This window comes from Eutrigla gurnardus (assembly GCF_963514095.1).
Source record: "Eutrigla gurnardus genome assembly, chromosome: 6".
Lineage (NCBI taxonomy): Eukaryota > Metazoa > Chordata > Actinopteri > Perciformes > Triglidae > Eutrigla > Eutrigla gurnardus.
Window position 1 is genome coordinate 16,065,755 of NC_139920.1, and position 17,721 is coordinate 16,083,475.

General features: G+C 42.5%; 1 protein-coding gene across 5 annotated transcripts in view; it reads left to right on the plus strand.

The window, feature by feature from the left end:
- The first annotated feature begins 9,058 nt into the window (after nt 1-9,058).
- swt1 (SWT1 RNA endoribonuclease homolog) overlaps nt 9,059-17,721 on the plus strand; it is a 28,308-nt gene continuing 19,645 nt past the window's right edge. Inside the window, exons 1-11 of one of the 5 annotated variants that reach the window (XM_084011926.1) lie at nt 9,059-9,441; nt 9,533-9,602; nt 10,076-10,149; nt 10,277-11,210; nt 11,421-11,550; nt 12,507-12,608; nt 13,066-13,257; nt 14,137-14,230; nt 14,718-14,950; nt 15,335-15,483; nt 15,787-15,925. In XM_084011926.1, coding sequence (XP_083868052.1) covers nt 9,537-9,602; nt 10,076-10,149; nt 10,277-11,210; nt 11,421-11,550; nt 12,507-12,608; nt 13,066-13,257; nt 14,137-14,230; nt 14,718-14,950; nt 15,335-15,483; nt 15,787-15,925 — 2,113 coding nt within the window. In that variant the 5' untranslated portion in view covers nt 9,059-9,441; nt 9,533-9,536. Of the gene's footprint in view, nt 9,603-10,075; nt 10,150-10,276; nt 11,211-11,420; nt 11,551-12,506; nt 12,609-13,065; nt 13,258-14,136; nt 14,231-14,717; nt 14,951-15,334; nt 15,484-15,786; nt 15,926-17,721 lie in introns of all 5 variants that reach the window. The other 4 variants (XM_084011927.1, XM_084011929.1, XM_084011925.1 and 1 more) reach the window with 4 other exon arrangements.

The following is a 17,721-nucleotide window of genomic DNA, read 5'->3' on the forward strand; positions in this document are numbered from 1 at the left end:
TCCCCCTTGACGTTCAAAATGAAAACAAGTGAGCGCGCGCTGCTGCTGCTGGCTGCGCGTGAGCACTGAGCAGATCGGCTCTTCCCCTCCTCGCGGGACACTCCCACCATCGGTGCAAGTGCGGCCACGCGGGGGTATAATGGGTTTTCATCCTCAGCATTCTGGTCGTACTCATCATGTCTTACTCCAATTAATCTATCAACTATCGCCCAAACTGTCACTCCCATCACCTTTTACACGTCATACCCACCGTCATCACCACGTCGATGATTGGAGTATTTCACAGCGTCATCACTTTCACCTGCTTTGCATCCAAAATCATTTGCATGTTTATTTTCTATTGCAGCATTGGTGATCGACCATCATCAAGTCAACATACCATCCTAGGACTTCATCACTCACTCACTCACTCACTCACTCACTCACTCACTCACTCACTGTGCACATCATCACTATGAAGCATGCCAGCATTATCTTCACCTCCATCACCGTCACTGTCAACTTCCTTCATCATCACTTATATTTTCTCTTGCCTCTTTCCTTCATCATTGTAATCTTACCCTTTTTCAACGTCATCCACACCATCGGAACTACCATCATTATTTCCATTATCACCGCTATCATCGCAAATGAGCAGATCAATTATATATCAACAACAGAACTCAGTGAACAATAAGTAGCACTTGACTGAAAATCCAAAAAGCTGCTATAAATAGATTTAAATGAGATTAATGGAGATACCGTGCATAGAAGCAGGAGAAGGCATTTATGGCACAATAGTTGGCATGGCAGGCTGTTGTTCTGGGCCTATTAACACTTTACTATGACTATTCTGAAAAGCAAACTTACCTTTATAGTCTGGGAACTCTCCCTGCTAATTATTAGAGCAGACTAATAAAAGAGCATTTATTAATGGGAGAGAGACACCTGAAAAATGTGTTGAGTTAGGTGTCTGTCACAGAGCCAGTCATTGTGCTTTATTAGATCCAGGGCTAAGTCAAGAAGTTTAGGACACATGGTTGAAAGCCCTATTTGTTTACATGAGACTGTAACCCAGCAGAGGATTCATTGCTAAATGCAACTAAATGTAAAATGAGATGTAGAAAGAAACACCTATGTCTTGATTAAGGGGAAATGCAAACGTGTAAATATTTAGTAAGTAATGGCAGGAGTGTTCACGGCCCTGCACAGATTTGATTCTGTCCTCGTAAGGACTACATGGTTTTTAACCCAGAGAACTGAGATATTGGTTGGGCTGTAACTGTTAGTGAGGACTGTATAAAAAGACTGTGGGCCCTAGTTTCGTAGACCAGGCGTAGTCGGGGCGCAGCGCACCTGTGCCACGCCGACGGAGTGTGTACGCCTGGACTTTGCAAGTTTTGTGCACAGTGCAGTCGTGCGCAGGCACACCTCCCATCACACCTCCCATCACTCCTCCCGTCACTCCTCCCGTCACTCCTACCCCAGCAAGTGGGAAAGAGGGAGGAGACGAAGGCGTGAGTGGGAGACGAGGAGGAGACAAGGCGTGGACTGGGATTAATACAGCCGATTCAGATCTTCACCAAGAGGTTCAGTGCAAGTTTCGTCACTTGACAAATGACAGAAGCAGCGCTGCCGCTCCCACCACGTGCATAATGCCGATATTATATCCATCCATCCATCCATCCATCCATTGTCCACCGCTTATCCTGTATTCAGGATCGCGGGGGGGCTGGAGCTGATCCCAGCTGTCATTGGGCGAAGGCAGGGTACACCCTGGACAGGACGCCAGTCTATCACAGGGCCAACATGTAGAGACAGACAACCATTCACGCTCACATTCACACCTACGGGCAATTTAGAGTCATCAATTAACCTATCCCCATCCTGCATGTCTTTGGACTGTGGGAGGAAGCCGGAGAACCCGGAGAGAACCCACGCTTACACGGGGAGAACATGCAAACTCCACACAGAAGGAACCCGGGCCAACCCGGGAATCAAACCCGGGACCCTCTTGCTGTGAGGCGAGAGTGCTACCCACTACACCACCGTGCAGCCCGATATTATATCACTATAGAAATTGTAGGCACGTTTTAGGCCTGTCTTTCACAAAACAGGGTCAGGGCGCACAGCAGTAGACATAATAGTGGCGAGAACCCGGTGCCTGCACGAGCCGGCCGGGCCATTCATCATCATCATCATCACCGTCTTCATCATCTGCGCTCCAAAGCTGCACGGGATTCCCCGTCCAACACCAGAACGGCGGGAAACCGGGACACCGGGACCTAGCGGACCACTCTGACCAGCTGCAGCCCCAACTCCAGTTCCAGCTCGCGGCAAAGTTGCGCGTTTCTCCACGGACAACAGGCTGCCAAGGCGCGAGACCTGGCACGAGCTGCTGTATTTTTTTTGTTTTTTCAGGCATAGACGCATTTTGTTAGCAGTAGATAGATATGAAAAACAGGAGAGAGGGAGATGTTTTGGTCTGAGAGGTCCAAGTTTCAGCTGTGTTAATTCAGTCAGGCTGAGTTTCTGTGCCATCCGCCTTTGATCTGACGTCAGATGTGACGGGACAATCTATAATCTATCTATCTTATATAGATATAAATTCACGTGTTGATTCAATTAGTTGCATTAAATAGTGTTTGTTGTGATTATTTATTGCATTCAAATGTGCCTGGAACTGTGGAAACCTGCCTGTGAGGTCTTGGTGACGTGTGCGCACTGCGCGCCGGTCAGCCAAACTGCCACTCCGCCAGCTGTGATTCGCCTTGCGCCAAGAGTAGACCAGGTTGGAGCTGGTGGGCTTTCGGCGCAGTCTCAGCGAGGCTTTTTCCCACGAAACTTCCGCTGCGCCAAGCTGAATCTGTGACGCCTCCCCTGCTGCGCCGCCACACCCATCTTGGCGCAAGCAATCCACCAAACTGCCAAACTGACTGTGCACAAGGCTGCGCGGGTCGAAACTTGCATTGCACCGGCTCCGCCACCCTGCGCCACCCTGCGCTGCGCCACAAAACTAGGGCCCTCTATGTCTAATGGTACAGACACACCAACTCCGGCAGCGACGGATATGGACGCAACGGACCACGGAACAAACCGGCGAGTGGGCGGTTCTGTGTTCAAGTTGGATCAATTGGATAGACGTCCTGCGAAGTGGGCGGGACTTGAGTTTCGCTCTGCCGTTTCCAACATGGCGGCCGGGCCACAAACGATCTCATTTTACAGTTAAACAACACACTATAGCATGTTTCTGAAAACATTTGAGGCGGGAAATGTGTAGTGCAGTAACAGAATCTGGATTGATATTTGATCAACACTGCCTAGTTTGATAGTTTGAATGAAGTTTCTGGAGCCGGCGGCATTGCGTTGGACGGACGTCATTTGCATAAAGTTAAATCTATCAAACTTTATGCAAATTCACCAGGCGAGTTGGTGTGTCCGGCAACAGACGTCAAGTCAACGGTGGTACAAATGCTACAGTGTTGTTTTACAGTAGTTTAACTGTAAAATGAGATCGTTTGTGGCCCGGCCGCCATGTTGGAAACGGCAGAGCGAAACTCAAGTGGCGCCCACTTCGCAGGACGTCTATCCAATTGATCCAACTTGAACACAGAACCGCCCACTCGCCGGTTCGTTCGGCGGTCCGTTGTGTCAACATCCGTCGCTGCCGGAGTTGGTGTGTCTGTTCCATAAAAAAATTCAACTTTTTGGGCACTGACGGATCTGTCAGCCAATCAGTTCGCATTATGCATCATGTGCCTGGGAAGGTGTGTCTGCCGCGGAAGATGCCTTTGTGGACGCAGCCAGATCTGATGTCGATCTGATTGGCTGACGGATTTTCATTATTTGATTAGTCATTTTGTCTGTCAAGTGTCAAGATATAAAAATGGATGGGTGATGCTTTTGGACAGCTTGTTGTATTTGACCAACAGGGCAAAATATATGTAGTTTAACACAAAAAGAAACATAATAATAAATAAATAATAATAACAACAAATCATTTTACATTTGAAGGACCTGAACCAGACAGTGTTTGGAGTTCTGCTTGAAAACACACACATATTTATTTTAATTTTTTTCCATAATTAACTTGTGACCCCTCAGATTGACCTTAGGATCCTCAGGGGAGACTCAACCCACCGATTGGGAACCACTACTACAACATGACCTGAACAAAACTGCATCACTACTACAAGGACACAAAGATAGTATATAAGGTTAGAATGAGATGTGTAGTCATTTTGTTCAAAGGCATGTGTGTGTGTGCACTACTGACCTCAGAGGACCTATGCAGTCCTTGAATCAGAAAGCATGAACTCAATTCTTACACAGACAAAGTAGTTTCCCATTTTTTAAATGACAGGAAGAATATTTCTATATTTTCATAAAAACACCCTTCTCAGGTTTCTGAACAAACCATTAGTGAAGCAAAGACCCTCCCTAACACCCCAACACATACTCAAACATCAGTCTCTCTCACACACACACACACACACACGTATATTTACATTGATAATTAGCACGTTCTTGCCTGGTTTCAGACGTCTTAGTCAATGCCTGCTATCTTGTTTTTTTTAAGCGATCTATATCTTGAAGGGAAAATTAAAATGATTACATTTGGTCTGATTATCAAGCTAAGTAAGCAGAGCTGGAGCTCCTATTGCAGACCACAGTCATGCACTGAATATTATTTCAAAGGATTTGGAGGGTTTTTATAAGGAGGAATTTACAATCTACACTCTATTTAATGTAGATGCAATAAATGCATTGAATGTCTGCAAAGCATTTAGCCAAAATTTGCCTGGACTCCAGATGGCAGGTTTTTAAAGGCTGATTCTGGTGTTTTACAGAATAGAATTATCAAATGTGACTGTTTAGTTCAAAAGCATGAATTGAAGTGAAGGGATTTTATATTTCTCCACAAAAAATCTCTTGCATTGTGGGGGAGAACATACATTTAACAGTTAAGAAATGCAAGTTTAGAAAGGTGGAAAAGTAACATTTGACAGACTTTTAGGGGTGGCATGGTGAAATATTTCTTGGAGATGCTGCACCCGAGGACTTAGGACTCTTGACCTAAGTATTTCTAAAATCCTGGCAGCCCTGCAGCCAGCTTGTTTAGGAAAGTAAGTTTTGTGTGAGGAGTGATAGGGTTGTACTGTCTAGTTTTATTCACTGAGAATAACATAAATATTTCCATGTGTGAATGGCTTTTCATGTTAACAGAAGGGATTACATTCATTCATGTTAATTAAGGGAAGCTATATGAAATCATGATGCGTGTTTGACATCACACTTCTGGACCATCATCACAGCGTAGCACATAAACACATTTTATCGCAACTAAAGCCAACCATTAACTGTCTCTATGAACTACAAACCAGAGAAGCTGTTTGCAATTTTCAAATGTAATCTTTATGTATTTAACATGTCACTGATCTAATCCAAACTATGTCTCTGTGTATCTACTGAATCCATTTAACAGTTTCTGTCACAATTGGTACAAGTTGTTATCATTCCTGTCCAAGACTATTGAAGTGGTCAGAGATTATTCCCTGCAGCTGGTAATACTCACTCTTCATATGTTAGCCGTCTCATCTCTGTCACCATCACAGTCTTCAGCAGAACTGTTCAAGTGCACGGAAGGCAGGGTGTTTCTGAATGGAGCTACAGTGTCACTATGTGGCATGTTACAGCAATTGTCGTTTCAGTACTGGTTCCATAAAGGACCATAGTGTATAAATCTGTGATTTCAGAGAGTTTACTTCAGCGTTGCTTTGCACGATTTACAATCTTGTTTTTCAATGGGATGACATGCAGCTTTCTTTTTTTTACAGGAACCACTAAACATGAGACCATGCAATAATTGGTTACCCACCTGACTTCTGATGAAGCATTCCTCATTGTAGGACTTTTAAAGGATAGCATCAACGTAACACTCTGCCACTGTTGTCAGCTGTCAAGATCTGATTCTCTCCAACGATCCGGGCCAGCTGCCTGATGTGATGTGCAGCACTCTCCGTCACACACTGTGCTTGAGGATGGAGAAAGACAGGAGATGTTCTGTCTTCTTACATCAGCCCCATGTTCTGTTAAATTGCCCGTAGGTGTGATCTACTGTTCTCAGATGATCCTGGATCAGTGGTGAGGAGCCCGGTGTGATCTGATGTTCTCAGGTGATCCTGGATCAGCGGTGAGGAGCCCGGTGTGATCTGATGTCCTCAGGTGATCCTGGATCAACGGTGAGGAGCCCGGTGTGATCTACTGTTCTCAGGTGATCCTGGATCAGTGGTGAGGAGCCCGGTGTGATCTGATGTTCTCAGGTGATCCTGGATCAAGGTGAGGAGCCTGGTGTGATCTACTGTTCTCAGGTGATCCTGGATCAGTGGTGTGATCTACTGTTCTCAGGTGATCCTGGATCAGTGGTGTCATCTACTGTTCTCAGGTGATCCTGGATCAGTGGTGTCATCTACTGTTCTCAGGTGATCCTGGATCAGTGGTGTCATCTACTGTTCTCAGGTGATCCTGGATCAACGGTGAGGAGCCCGGTGTGATCTGCTGCTGTATGACAGATAGATGAGGGCCCCTGGCCGTCCCGGGGCCGCGCAGTGTGACTGGTCTCGTGTACTCGCTGACCTTTTTCCTCCTCAGACTGTAATGAATGCGATATTTCTTGGCCGACTCCTCAGAACGGATCAGTTCTATTGGCTGCGACAGGCTCGTGCCTTCACACAGACTCCTGGTTCAGTTGCAGCGAGGCGGTGAGACGATGTGAAAATGTCATGTCACCATTATATCCCGGTGGAAATACATTCAGGATATTATCCCGACCTTCAGAATGTGCTTTAAACTCAGAAAATGGCATTTAAACAGACTGGTGAAATGTGTTGTTAAGAAACAGATATTTTATTGCGTCTTGCTTTGTTTTAGTGGAAAAACAATCAAATAATCTCACATAGATGCCATAAATGATGAGTTATGATCAAGGTCATAAAGAAAGAAAGAAAAAAATATAGGAATATATCATTTTTTAAATCAGACTATTTTTCCAGGCACTCTTTTTCCAGGTCACTCATGAAGATATTTTACATTAAATTCACCCCGATGAACTGATTGTGAGGTGTTTTAACCTCCCTAATGCTGCCTGGACAATCCTCTTACAGTAGAAGGTGAAAATCCTGCCAGTTCACTTTTGAATCCACGTTGGGCCTCAGATTATCATCTAAACGACGACACCAGCAGGATTCTCATCCATTGGGGTCCGGAGAGTGTAAGTGGCTGCTGGAGGACCGTGATGCTGTTATAGAGGATGCTCTCTGCAGCGCTGCTAATGTGTTCCTGGAAGCAGCAGCAGTGCACTCAGCAGGGAGCAGTGCTGGTCATTAGTCCGTCCCCTGACTCCTCCTGCCATGCACCGGCCTCCACATATCCACAAACACACCCCTGGTTTATGTTGTTGTTTGCATGCAGACCGCCAGCTTTGAGTCCCGTTGATCTATTACATGAATCCGTCTGAGAGCGACAGCCGGCCTCTCTGAGTCCTGGATGTAATCACTCTGAGACAACAACATGTCTCTGTGTCTGCTTTCCTTTCTCCTTGTTCGTCCATAAGTGATGAGGGAGGCGGCAGGATGATGTTCCAACAAGGTGGACGTGCTTTTTTACAATCCATCTTCAAAATGTATTCCAGCCTGGAGGTTTCTGAGAAGCAGGTCTAGCATTAACAGTTAGGTTTGAATGGAGAGGGACATCTGTTGTTGACTTTGGCACCAAGTGGATAGTTTTGATCAGATCTCACAGACTGCAGATTTCCCACTGCTGTTGGGTGTTGACTGTTTTCAGATGAAATCTCTGGAAAAGGCTAGAAAGTGGACTTTCAAGGGCTATTTCAGTTTCATAAGGGCTTTATGGTAAGAGTAGATTAAATAATAATCTGTTAAAGGAAAACACCACCGCATTTCCATACTGAACTATGTTCTGCTCTGATCTTAGACGAGGTGATACATACCTCCCTCTCCTCTGTGCGTGCACTCAATGGCTCTTGCGCGCACTCCGCGCAGCGCTAATTTGCTAGCATGTAGCCTGTCCTTAGGATCCAAAGGGGGGTGAAGTTAGAAGCGACCAAGCACTTCCACGTTGTCCCTCTTTAAATACGGTTACGTGAGTAGTTACACGACCCAAGTTTGGTTACACAAAATGAAACATGCCAATTTTTCTAAGCGGATAACAAGGATAACTATATAGTATGGCGGAATAACAACTGGAAGCGCTTCGACGTCAGCGCAGTAATATCATCACTCAAAACATGACGGGACTATATACCTTCTGCTTGTTTTCACAACCCTGTACGATGCACGTTATAACCATGATGTTTGATTGTTCACAAACTATCTTACTACAACCTGAAGCTTCCTCAACTGTGCACAAACTACTACAGGTAGTGCAGGCGACGGCGTGCAGGTCACGTAGGTTCTATTGACGGAAGTAAGAGGGGGAGCGGAGTGATGATATTACTGCGCCGACGTCGAAGTGCTTCCAGTTGTTATTCTGCCATACTATATAGTTATCCTTGTTATCCGCTTAGAAAAATTGGCATGTTTCATTTTGTGTAACCAAACTTGGGTCGTGTAACTACTCACGTAACCGTATTTAAATAGGGACAACGTGGAAGTGCTTGGTCGCTTCTAACTTCACAGGGTTTTGTGAATTTATGAGCAACGTCACATTTCTGACGTCTTTCTTATTTATTTGCACAATTTTGTCCAACTTTTACCACCACGGATCTGTAGAATAAACCTTACAAATGTGAGGCGCAATAATTTGTACGTTTGTATTTGTGATTTCTAAATATCCACAAAGTAATTAAATACAAAACAAATACATTTTAAATATGGAGAACCTAGGCTGTAAATGTGTATTTTATTTCCACATAATAGATGTTTTGCCAATGTAAATAGTTTCACCACAACAAAAAAAATACATGCGAACTCAAATGTACACGCAGATGTCCAGTCCAGCCTGTAGCGCTAATGAGCAACCAGTAGAAGAAGAAGAAAAGGAAACCGTAGAAGAAGAAAGAGGCGGAAGCGCAGCGGATGTTTACGGAAACTGTCAGATTAGAGTACATTATCGCTGGCTGTGAATTAATTACACATTTATTCCTACTAAACGGGCTTTGTTCAGCTGAAATAGTGTAGTGAGAACTAAATACGAGACCATTTGATTGTACGGTTGCTTTTTTTTTAATGTTTCATCGGCTAGCGTCACGTCAAACGAACTGCTAGCTAAGTGAATGGAAACGTTATCTTTTGGTTGTGAGTTGTGTGTCTAATGTGTATTTTGGATTTGATGATTACATACTTGGCTAACAAGTAATGCTAAACGAGGGATACAAACTGGGACTAAGCAGTTTGTGTGACACATTAAGACATGCAATTTTACTTTCGTACTCGCAGAGCCAAAGTAGGTGGTGTCATGTTGAAGATGACATGGTTTGTTGTGTAAGGATAATGCACAGTCACTGAAGACCTGCTTTTCAAAATTACATCCATAGGAAAATGTCTAAAAAGTCAAAAAAGAGAAAGCACAAGAAGTTGTCATCCTCAAGTGAAGAAGATGATAAGGTAAGAAGTAGGCTGTTGATGTGGATAAAATCCTCTATTTCAATATATTTCATTTATCGACACGTATTGGGATAGAATATCCACATTAATTTGTAGAAAATCACTTGAGTAATTATTTGTGGATAAATGAATCAAACAACAATGCTTATACAGATACTGGACAAATCAAAGTGTGTCAAAAATCCACGTAAAAATAATTAGAGAAAATCTAATATTGCCAAAATAGACTAGATATACTATATCGCTAAAACAGTATAGATGGAATGGCAACATTTCTGTCTGTAGACAAATGTACACTGTTATGTATCTGTTTCATTCAAGTTTAATTTCATTCAATTTGACGATTATGCTCACAATTCATTATTTTGTCAATAAAATTCCAGAACATACTTTTTGCAGAAATTGATGTATATAGATTTTTTTTTAAATAAAAACATTTCCTCAGATTCATTTTCTGTTCTTCATGTTTTCAGTCATCAAAGGATCATGACGCTACCAAGCATCACAAAAGTGGCAAGAGGAAGCAAGATTCAAACAGAGAGGAGAGGTTAGATACCGTTCACTTGACTTTTAGCAATACATGTATCGTAATATTATGTATTTGAACATCATTATTACATAATTAATGTGTGTTAATTATCTCTGTGATATTTCTTCTGTTCTTCTACATGTAGCCATGCAAGAAAACAGGAAAATTGTGATTTTCCAAAAGACATTTCCCAAAGCACCCGCCATATCAAAAAGCCTGTCTACAGACTGGCAAAAACACAAGCAACAGACCAGAATCCTGTTTATAAGGAAGAGGAATGTAGAAAACCAAAAAGTGATATTTCAGGTAGAAATAATACTGCCAATGTGTGTAAGACTGTGGAAAGGGGACCCTCGAAGCCCTCAAACACTGGAGGTACAGTTCATCAGAGGAAAGAGAAGACATTTAAATTCAGCTCAGGTGAAAGGTCTTCCCAGAGTAGTCCATCCAAAATAAAAAAGCAGAGAATGAGTCCCAGTTTGGTTTCTGCTGAACAGAAAGAAGAGAGGCCAAGCAGGACCTCCGCTGTCGTGAAGGATTCTTTGCAGAAGAAGAGAAGGGAACTGGTCAAGAAGATGTGCCAAAGGCATCAAGAAAACAGGGCCAGAAAGAGTCCATGTTCAGAAGCAAAAACTCCCTCTGTCTCCACCACAATGCATTCCTCCACTTCAGCCAAGCAGAATACCCCAGTTAGTAGCTCAGATGTGGTGAAGAACGTGACATCAGTGTCACATAAGAAAGTTAAGTCATCACCTGCTCAGCAACAAATATGCTGTCACACACCACCTCTGCCTCTTCATTATAAGATACCAAAAAAGGTTAAAACAAGGCCAGTACAAAGCAATGATGATCATAATGGAAGTTTTACAAACAGAAATCTCAAATATGAGACTAAGCGTTCAGACTCTGGGGCCTCAAAGAGCAACTTCCTCTTTGTAAAGGAAACTCCTTCGCAGCAAGCTCACAGCTGTTTGGATGTTACACCTGGTTGTTCATCTGAAGAGCAGGATAAGAGGTCGTCTTTGTCAGGCCAACTCCCTGCTACGTCTCATACCATCACTGAGCTGTGGTATGACCAGGTAATAATCATTTAATCAATTTAATCTGAACAAGCCAATATTTGTTTTACATTTATTGCTTTTCTTAACACCGTTTTTCCCCACATGGAAATCGTTGTTTTTTTTTAAAGCATTTGGTCAGCTGATATGTTACATACTTTTGTTGTTGTAATTGTTCAAAATGGTAGAATGTTTGTAATTTTTTAATTTTCTATTTTTTTATTTCTGTAGATGCAAGTAGTTGAAGAGCTTCATCTTGCCCGCTCTGAGAAGAAATTGGAGGTGAATGTAATGGCGAGCTACGGGGACCTCACCTGTATGGACATAGACCCTCCAGAAGAGAGCGCCGTCGACAATGACAGTATGTTTTATTTTTAATGTGTTTAATTTTTGTATTTTTTTTTTTTTTTTTTTTTTTTTGAGAGCTGCTTGAATTTGTACGACGACGTATTAGGGCCAAGTTTAAAAAATAATAATAATACGGACCGGAGCGGCGTAATATTTCGAGAAAGAATGTCACAGATTTATGAGATTGAAGCGGCTAATTTAGCAGAAAAAACTCGCAGATTTACGAGGTTAAAAAGTGGCATATTTACGAGAAAAAACTCGCAGATTTACGAGTTTAAAAAGTGGCAAATTTACGAGAAAAAAGTCGGAAAAATAGTGTTTTGTTTTTTCAAGCAACCTCAACACAACCACAGACGCCGATGCTAACACCGGCAGTTATGCTAGCTAACGTTAGCTTTCACTTGTAGCTTTCACTTGCTGTCATAGCAACGGAAAACATCCGGGTCAAGCTACGTGTTTACTTTCTCTATGACGCTCGTTTAGCCGAATTTTAATCTCATAAATCTGCGACATTTTCTCGAAATATTACCCCGCTCCCCCGGGTCCGTATTTTTTTTTATTTTTTTTTATTTTTATACGTATTAGGATACGTGCACATCTGCATATGTGCACTCATCATAAGTATAAAATATAAACTCTTTGTGGATGTAATCTCAGATGACCACTATAAATTGAGTTCAGAAGTGTATGCCTTGTAATGTTCTAGCTTCATGTTATTTACCTGAAATATGATACATAATTCTATAAGCTTGAGCCTCAGAATGACATATGAAGACATTTACAAAATAGGATCAGTCAAGTTACATTATCACAAGAAGAAGTTCAGAAGAGTAAAGAGTTACCCAGAAGAAAATAATAGTTCCATGTAAAACATCAGAAATCAGTTTGTCCTTACCTGTTACCTTGATTCAGTTGTTGACTTGTGGAAATTAACAAACGACTCACTATGCACAAACTTGCTTTTTACAGGTAAACAACCCCCTCAGCAAGACCTAATCCTTGTTTTGGACACCAACATTCTACTCAGTCACCTGGATTATGTGAAAAACATCAGATCTCACGGCCTTGGAGGTGTTTAATATTATTATGCTTCTTGTAGAATGATTAATGCTTACTTTATATGTTATATAATGATGTAACGTGCCATTTTTTAAAGGAAGTTCATCCAGTTGTGAGCTAAATGCTAGAAGTTCTTCCAGTACAATGTTTAGCTGTCCTTGCCCCTCCTTATTTAATTTGAACATGTCTAGTCCTGATACAATGCTCATTTGAGAAGGTAGGTAATCAATCAGTATTGATTACCTACCTTCAATATGCAAAGATCGCTTTAACAACCATTTGCTCATAAAGAAAACATTTAATCAGGAAAACGAAAAAAGTGAAATTATCATTGGGGCATTACCACAAAAAAAACATCACAAGAAAGTATGATTTCCACATTTTTGGGATTTATTTCTAATCATGATGAAATGCCCTGGGAAATATGGAATCATCACACCTTGTTTTCTCCCCCCTTATGTTCTCTCAGACCTGTGCTTCCCTACAGTCCTGATCCCCTGGGTGGTGCTTCAGGAGCTGGATTCCCTAAAAAGCCGGAGAGGCCTGTCAGGATCTGTGGCCCACTTGGCAACGCCTGCCATCTCATACATTTACGACTCATTGAAGAATCGGGGACCTCGCCTGTGGGGGCAGTCTATGCAGCTGGCCACTGAGAGCAGCGGTGAGTGCTGGTTAAGGGAAAATATGGGAATTTTCAGTGCATTGAGAGTAGTTATAATGTATGACAACCAAGTATGGAATCTGAAAGCATGGTTATTGTCTGCATTAGCTGTTCATGAACCCACTGATTCTACTGATGTTATGAACGAGCACACCAAAGGACGACAGAAATGAATGAGCACTTCAGGGGGACGTTCACTGCTTTTTCAATGTGGAAAAGCATCACAATAGAACAGTCTGTGTTTCAAATCAACACTCCAGTCCTTGTGGGACTTGTGGCTGTTAAAATTAGTGAGAGCCTGGTCATTCACTTTGACTTCTAATTTTTTACGATTCGTGCATGATTTATTTTTCCCTATTAAAGCCAGTATTATTGAAATATGGTTCATTGTTTGAGGTGTGCTGTTGACAGCATTGCATTGTGCACTTGGGGTAAGTTTACACACACTGCAAAAGGAGCTGGCGTGCACTCATGCCCAGCACTAACATAAACACTAGGTGGCACTATCACTTAGCACATCCAGTCCTCCAGAATTCAACATCATTTCTTACATAGTGTAAATCTCAAGCGCAGGTTTCACCCATACACAAGGTATTATTATATATATATATAATATTGATCAGACGGCTGTTTTTCTTTTCAACGCTGGTATCGTGTTCTTTTCAAAAAAGACTCAGAATGAAGGATATTTACAGCACTATTAAGTATTAAGGAGCATGAATCTCTTGAAATACACTTGAAATCCCCATGTTGTGTTCTTCATCTCTGAATGGTGGTACAGTGTGGTAACACGCTTACCATGAGCTATCAGTGTCCTAAATTAATCAGGTATCTTGAACAGACTGTCATGTTTCTCTCTTTGTACCTCCTTGTCCCCAGGTGGTCTGACTACTGAGAATAACGATGACAAGGTGCTGCAGTGCTGCCTGCAATACCAGAGTCTGTACCCAGAGAGTGCTCACATTCTATGCACGTGAGTTCCCCCTCCCCCTATGGCATATACTGCTGCTGCTGCAGAGTGTGTCCTCTGCAAATAATGCACATGCATGTGACTGTGAGTGGGTCCAGCCAGATAGTTCCAGTTGATGAGAGAGAGGGCCAGACAGAGTAATTGGGCAAGAATAGATGTGCTGAGCAGAGAGAGTTTAGTTCAGGGATATTTTTTTTGGCTTGCATAGAGGGGTGGCCACTTCATTGTTTCACCTTCTTTTTTCTTTTGACCTATTTCTCTGAATGACACTCTTTCGAGAAGCTAATTTTGGTGATTTTGCTATATTAAAGGGAGAAATGAGTGGGCAGGCATTCGATTAGGCATTCTGGTCAGATAATTCTGGATTTAATGTTAGCGACCAAACCTCAAGGCTGCTGTGAAATAAATGTGTCCTAAGGGTGTTTGTTTTATCACTGCCATATAGACTTGCCTAATTAAAACGACATGTTATCCCCTCTTTCCTCTCCAGTAACGATAAGAACCTATGCAGTAAGGCCATCCTGAGTGGAGTGGAATCCTTCAGCAAGAGTGATTTGGAATCAGAGTTTGGAAGATCTAAAAATGGCTCTCATCCTCTGCGAAACATTAAGACTCTCATGGTGCCCAACATCAGCCCCCATGTCTCATCACTGATGCATAGCAGGAGCTATACACCAGTCCAGCCGCACAGTCAAGGGAGAACAGGACTTTCTGTAGAGAAAGGTGAGCCAGGAATTACTGTGTGCTTCTTGCAAAACAGGAAATTACTTGCCATATTCCATCATGGTGTAATAGTTAACAGCACCTACCATCCATGCACTTGCCATTACTTCCCAGCCCTTCCAATTTCCATGTTTTGCCTCGCTTCAAGTCCATCTGTTTTAAGTGACATTTTAGCAGTTTTAACAAAGGAAGAACACACTGGAGAGTGTATTTGTGCTGAAAGCGCTGCCATGTGTGTATTTTGTGCCGTCCTGTGCTCCTGCTCACTCTCTCCCGCTGCACTTATATGCGCATAATCTTGTGTAAAGAATAACTGCTGTCATGCATTATGGGTTTATTTTGTGTATCCACTCATATAATATGTATGTATGTAAATTATCACAGATAACAAGCAACTGTGCACAAGAAAAAATGAAGAGGAGACAAAATGGGACCCGAGCAGTGTTTCTGAACTAGAAGACTGCCTGCAAGAGGTGCTGTCCGATGTGTTAGAGGTGGAGATGAAGGCCGCTTTCAATGAGCTCTGGCTAGAGGTAGAATTATTTTGTAATTTCACTTCATATTTAAGACCATGTTTTTATTTTCTGTTTCTAAATGCATTTATAACATGGAGACCTAATATAATATCTGGTATTCATGAAGTGATAAAAGTAGTGTATTAAGTTTCATCTTTGCATTGGTTTAAGGTTAAGAATTTGTGAGTTGTGTGGTAGAAAATGAAGGATCTCTTCTTGTGTGCTTTCCAGGAGGCTGGATGGCCAGATTGACTGTCATTTTGAACATTGCAATATATATTTATTTTTTAATGTTTGCTGTTTTTTTATTTTTTTTTACAGATAGTTTACATAAAACCACCCTGGACTCTTCAAGATGTCTTGCAGTGTTTGAAAAAGCACTGGATTGCTGTCTTTGGGCAAATTGTCCCACGGCATAAGCTGCAAACCGTTTTAAACCTCATCCACTTTTTCAGCTCAGGTATGGAGGTGGAAACGCTTATATGTAGTTATATTTTTAAATATATATGTTAATAGGCTGAACTATCTAACAAATCCGGTAGCACTGCTGTGGGCGGGACATTGCTAAAGACCAGAGAGTAGTGACTGCGGCTGAATCAGAGCGCATTTTAAAATGACGCAAATCGGCTTGAAAATGACTGATAACGATAATCAGCAGGGCCGATCGAAATCTTACATTGTTTTATTTACTATAGGCACATTCTTTGTTGCTAGGTTTTGGGAAGGCTTGATAACTCTAACACCAGAGATGAAAATGCAATGCCAGTTTCCTAGGAGCTGACAATAGATTTGGAAAAAAATAAGGATTAAACTTGCGATTCTGCATGAGATACGAGAGCATAACACTTCACATCTGTGGAAACTCTTTGTAGAGCTCCCAGAGGTGTCAAAAGGTGCAACGATATTCCTTGTTCCACTGTAACAGTTTTAAGACTGTAAGCCAAGCCAAAAGATTCCCTTTTATTTTTCTCTGCACAGCAGATACTGAGTCATCCCCCCCTGCTAAAACCCTTACTCCACTGGGGTATGACGTTGTCTGCCCTGCACTGCGCTATAACCCTACAGAACTACACACAGAATCAGGTCATCTGCTAAAACAGGACACTCAAATGTGTGTCAGAAAGATGCTGAGTCGTCTACCGCAGCACTTCTTGCTCTTGATCGCAGCACTTGATCTAATTACATTCCGCTTACAGCGCTGTGTGTGTGTGTGTGTGTGTGTGTGTGTGTGTGTGTGTGTGTGTGTGTGTGTGTGTGTGTGTGTGTGTGTGTGTGTGTGTGTGTGTGTGTGTGTGTGTGTGTGTGTGTGCGCGTGCGTGTGCACGTGTGTGTGTGTGTGTGTGTGTGTGTGAGAGAGAGAGAGTGAGACGCAATAATTTGAATCCCTCCAAGATTGGTAATAGATAAAACAATGGAGTATTTTCCTTGCTCTTTGTATCCTTGATACACTAGCGTGAGTCTGGATTTCTTGGTACCACGCAGCCTGGCTCTCTGCCAGGACAGTGAGAGTAGGGAGAGGAGGAGGAGGAGGAGGAGGAGGAGGAGGAGGAGGAGAGAAACTGTATGTGAGACTAAGAACAAATCGAGGAGTGGAAAAGTACTGCAGGCGACGATTTTCTGGTCACACTTAAGCAGTGTGTGTGTGTGCGCACGTGCATGCACGTGTGTATGGGGTTCCATAGTGTGTGTGAGCGTGTGTGTGTGCACGTGTGTGGGTGCATTTGTGTCAGTTGTAGCTACACTCATGAGGACTGACATTTCCGAGCCTCCTAAAATGTGACAAAAGCTGATTTTTAAAGACGTGCTATGCAGGAGTTGTCACTTACTGTTTGTAAATAAGCAGAAGCACACGTCCCCTGGCGCCGGTTGCCAGAACACAGCCCAGCCAACCAAAGAGTCACTCTCATTTTTGAACAAGAGTTCTTGGTGACTCACAAATGTATGACGACACGCCCTGATACCACTACAGATGACTCAAAACATAATTTATCGTAAATACTGGGCTTCAATGAAAATGCTTCTCCAACTGTCGGTAGACGTGGCTGTGTATTGTTAGCTACTTAGGTTATGATGAGGGTTCGGGTTATTGGATAAGTATGTGTCTGTTTAGAGTAAGGTCAAGGTTCTTGGGGAATTAATTTAAAACCATACATTATCCTTTCAAGCAGTCAGTTTTCCAAACGTCTGGAAGACACATAAGACACACAAACTCACAGTCAGGCCTTGCTGACTGTTTCAGCACCTGGCTGTTTTGTT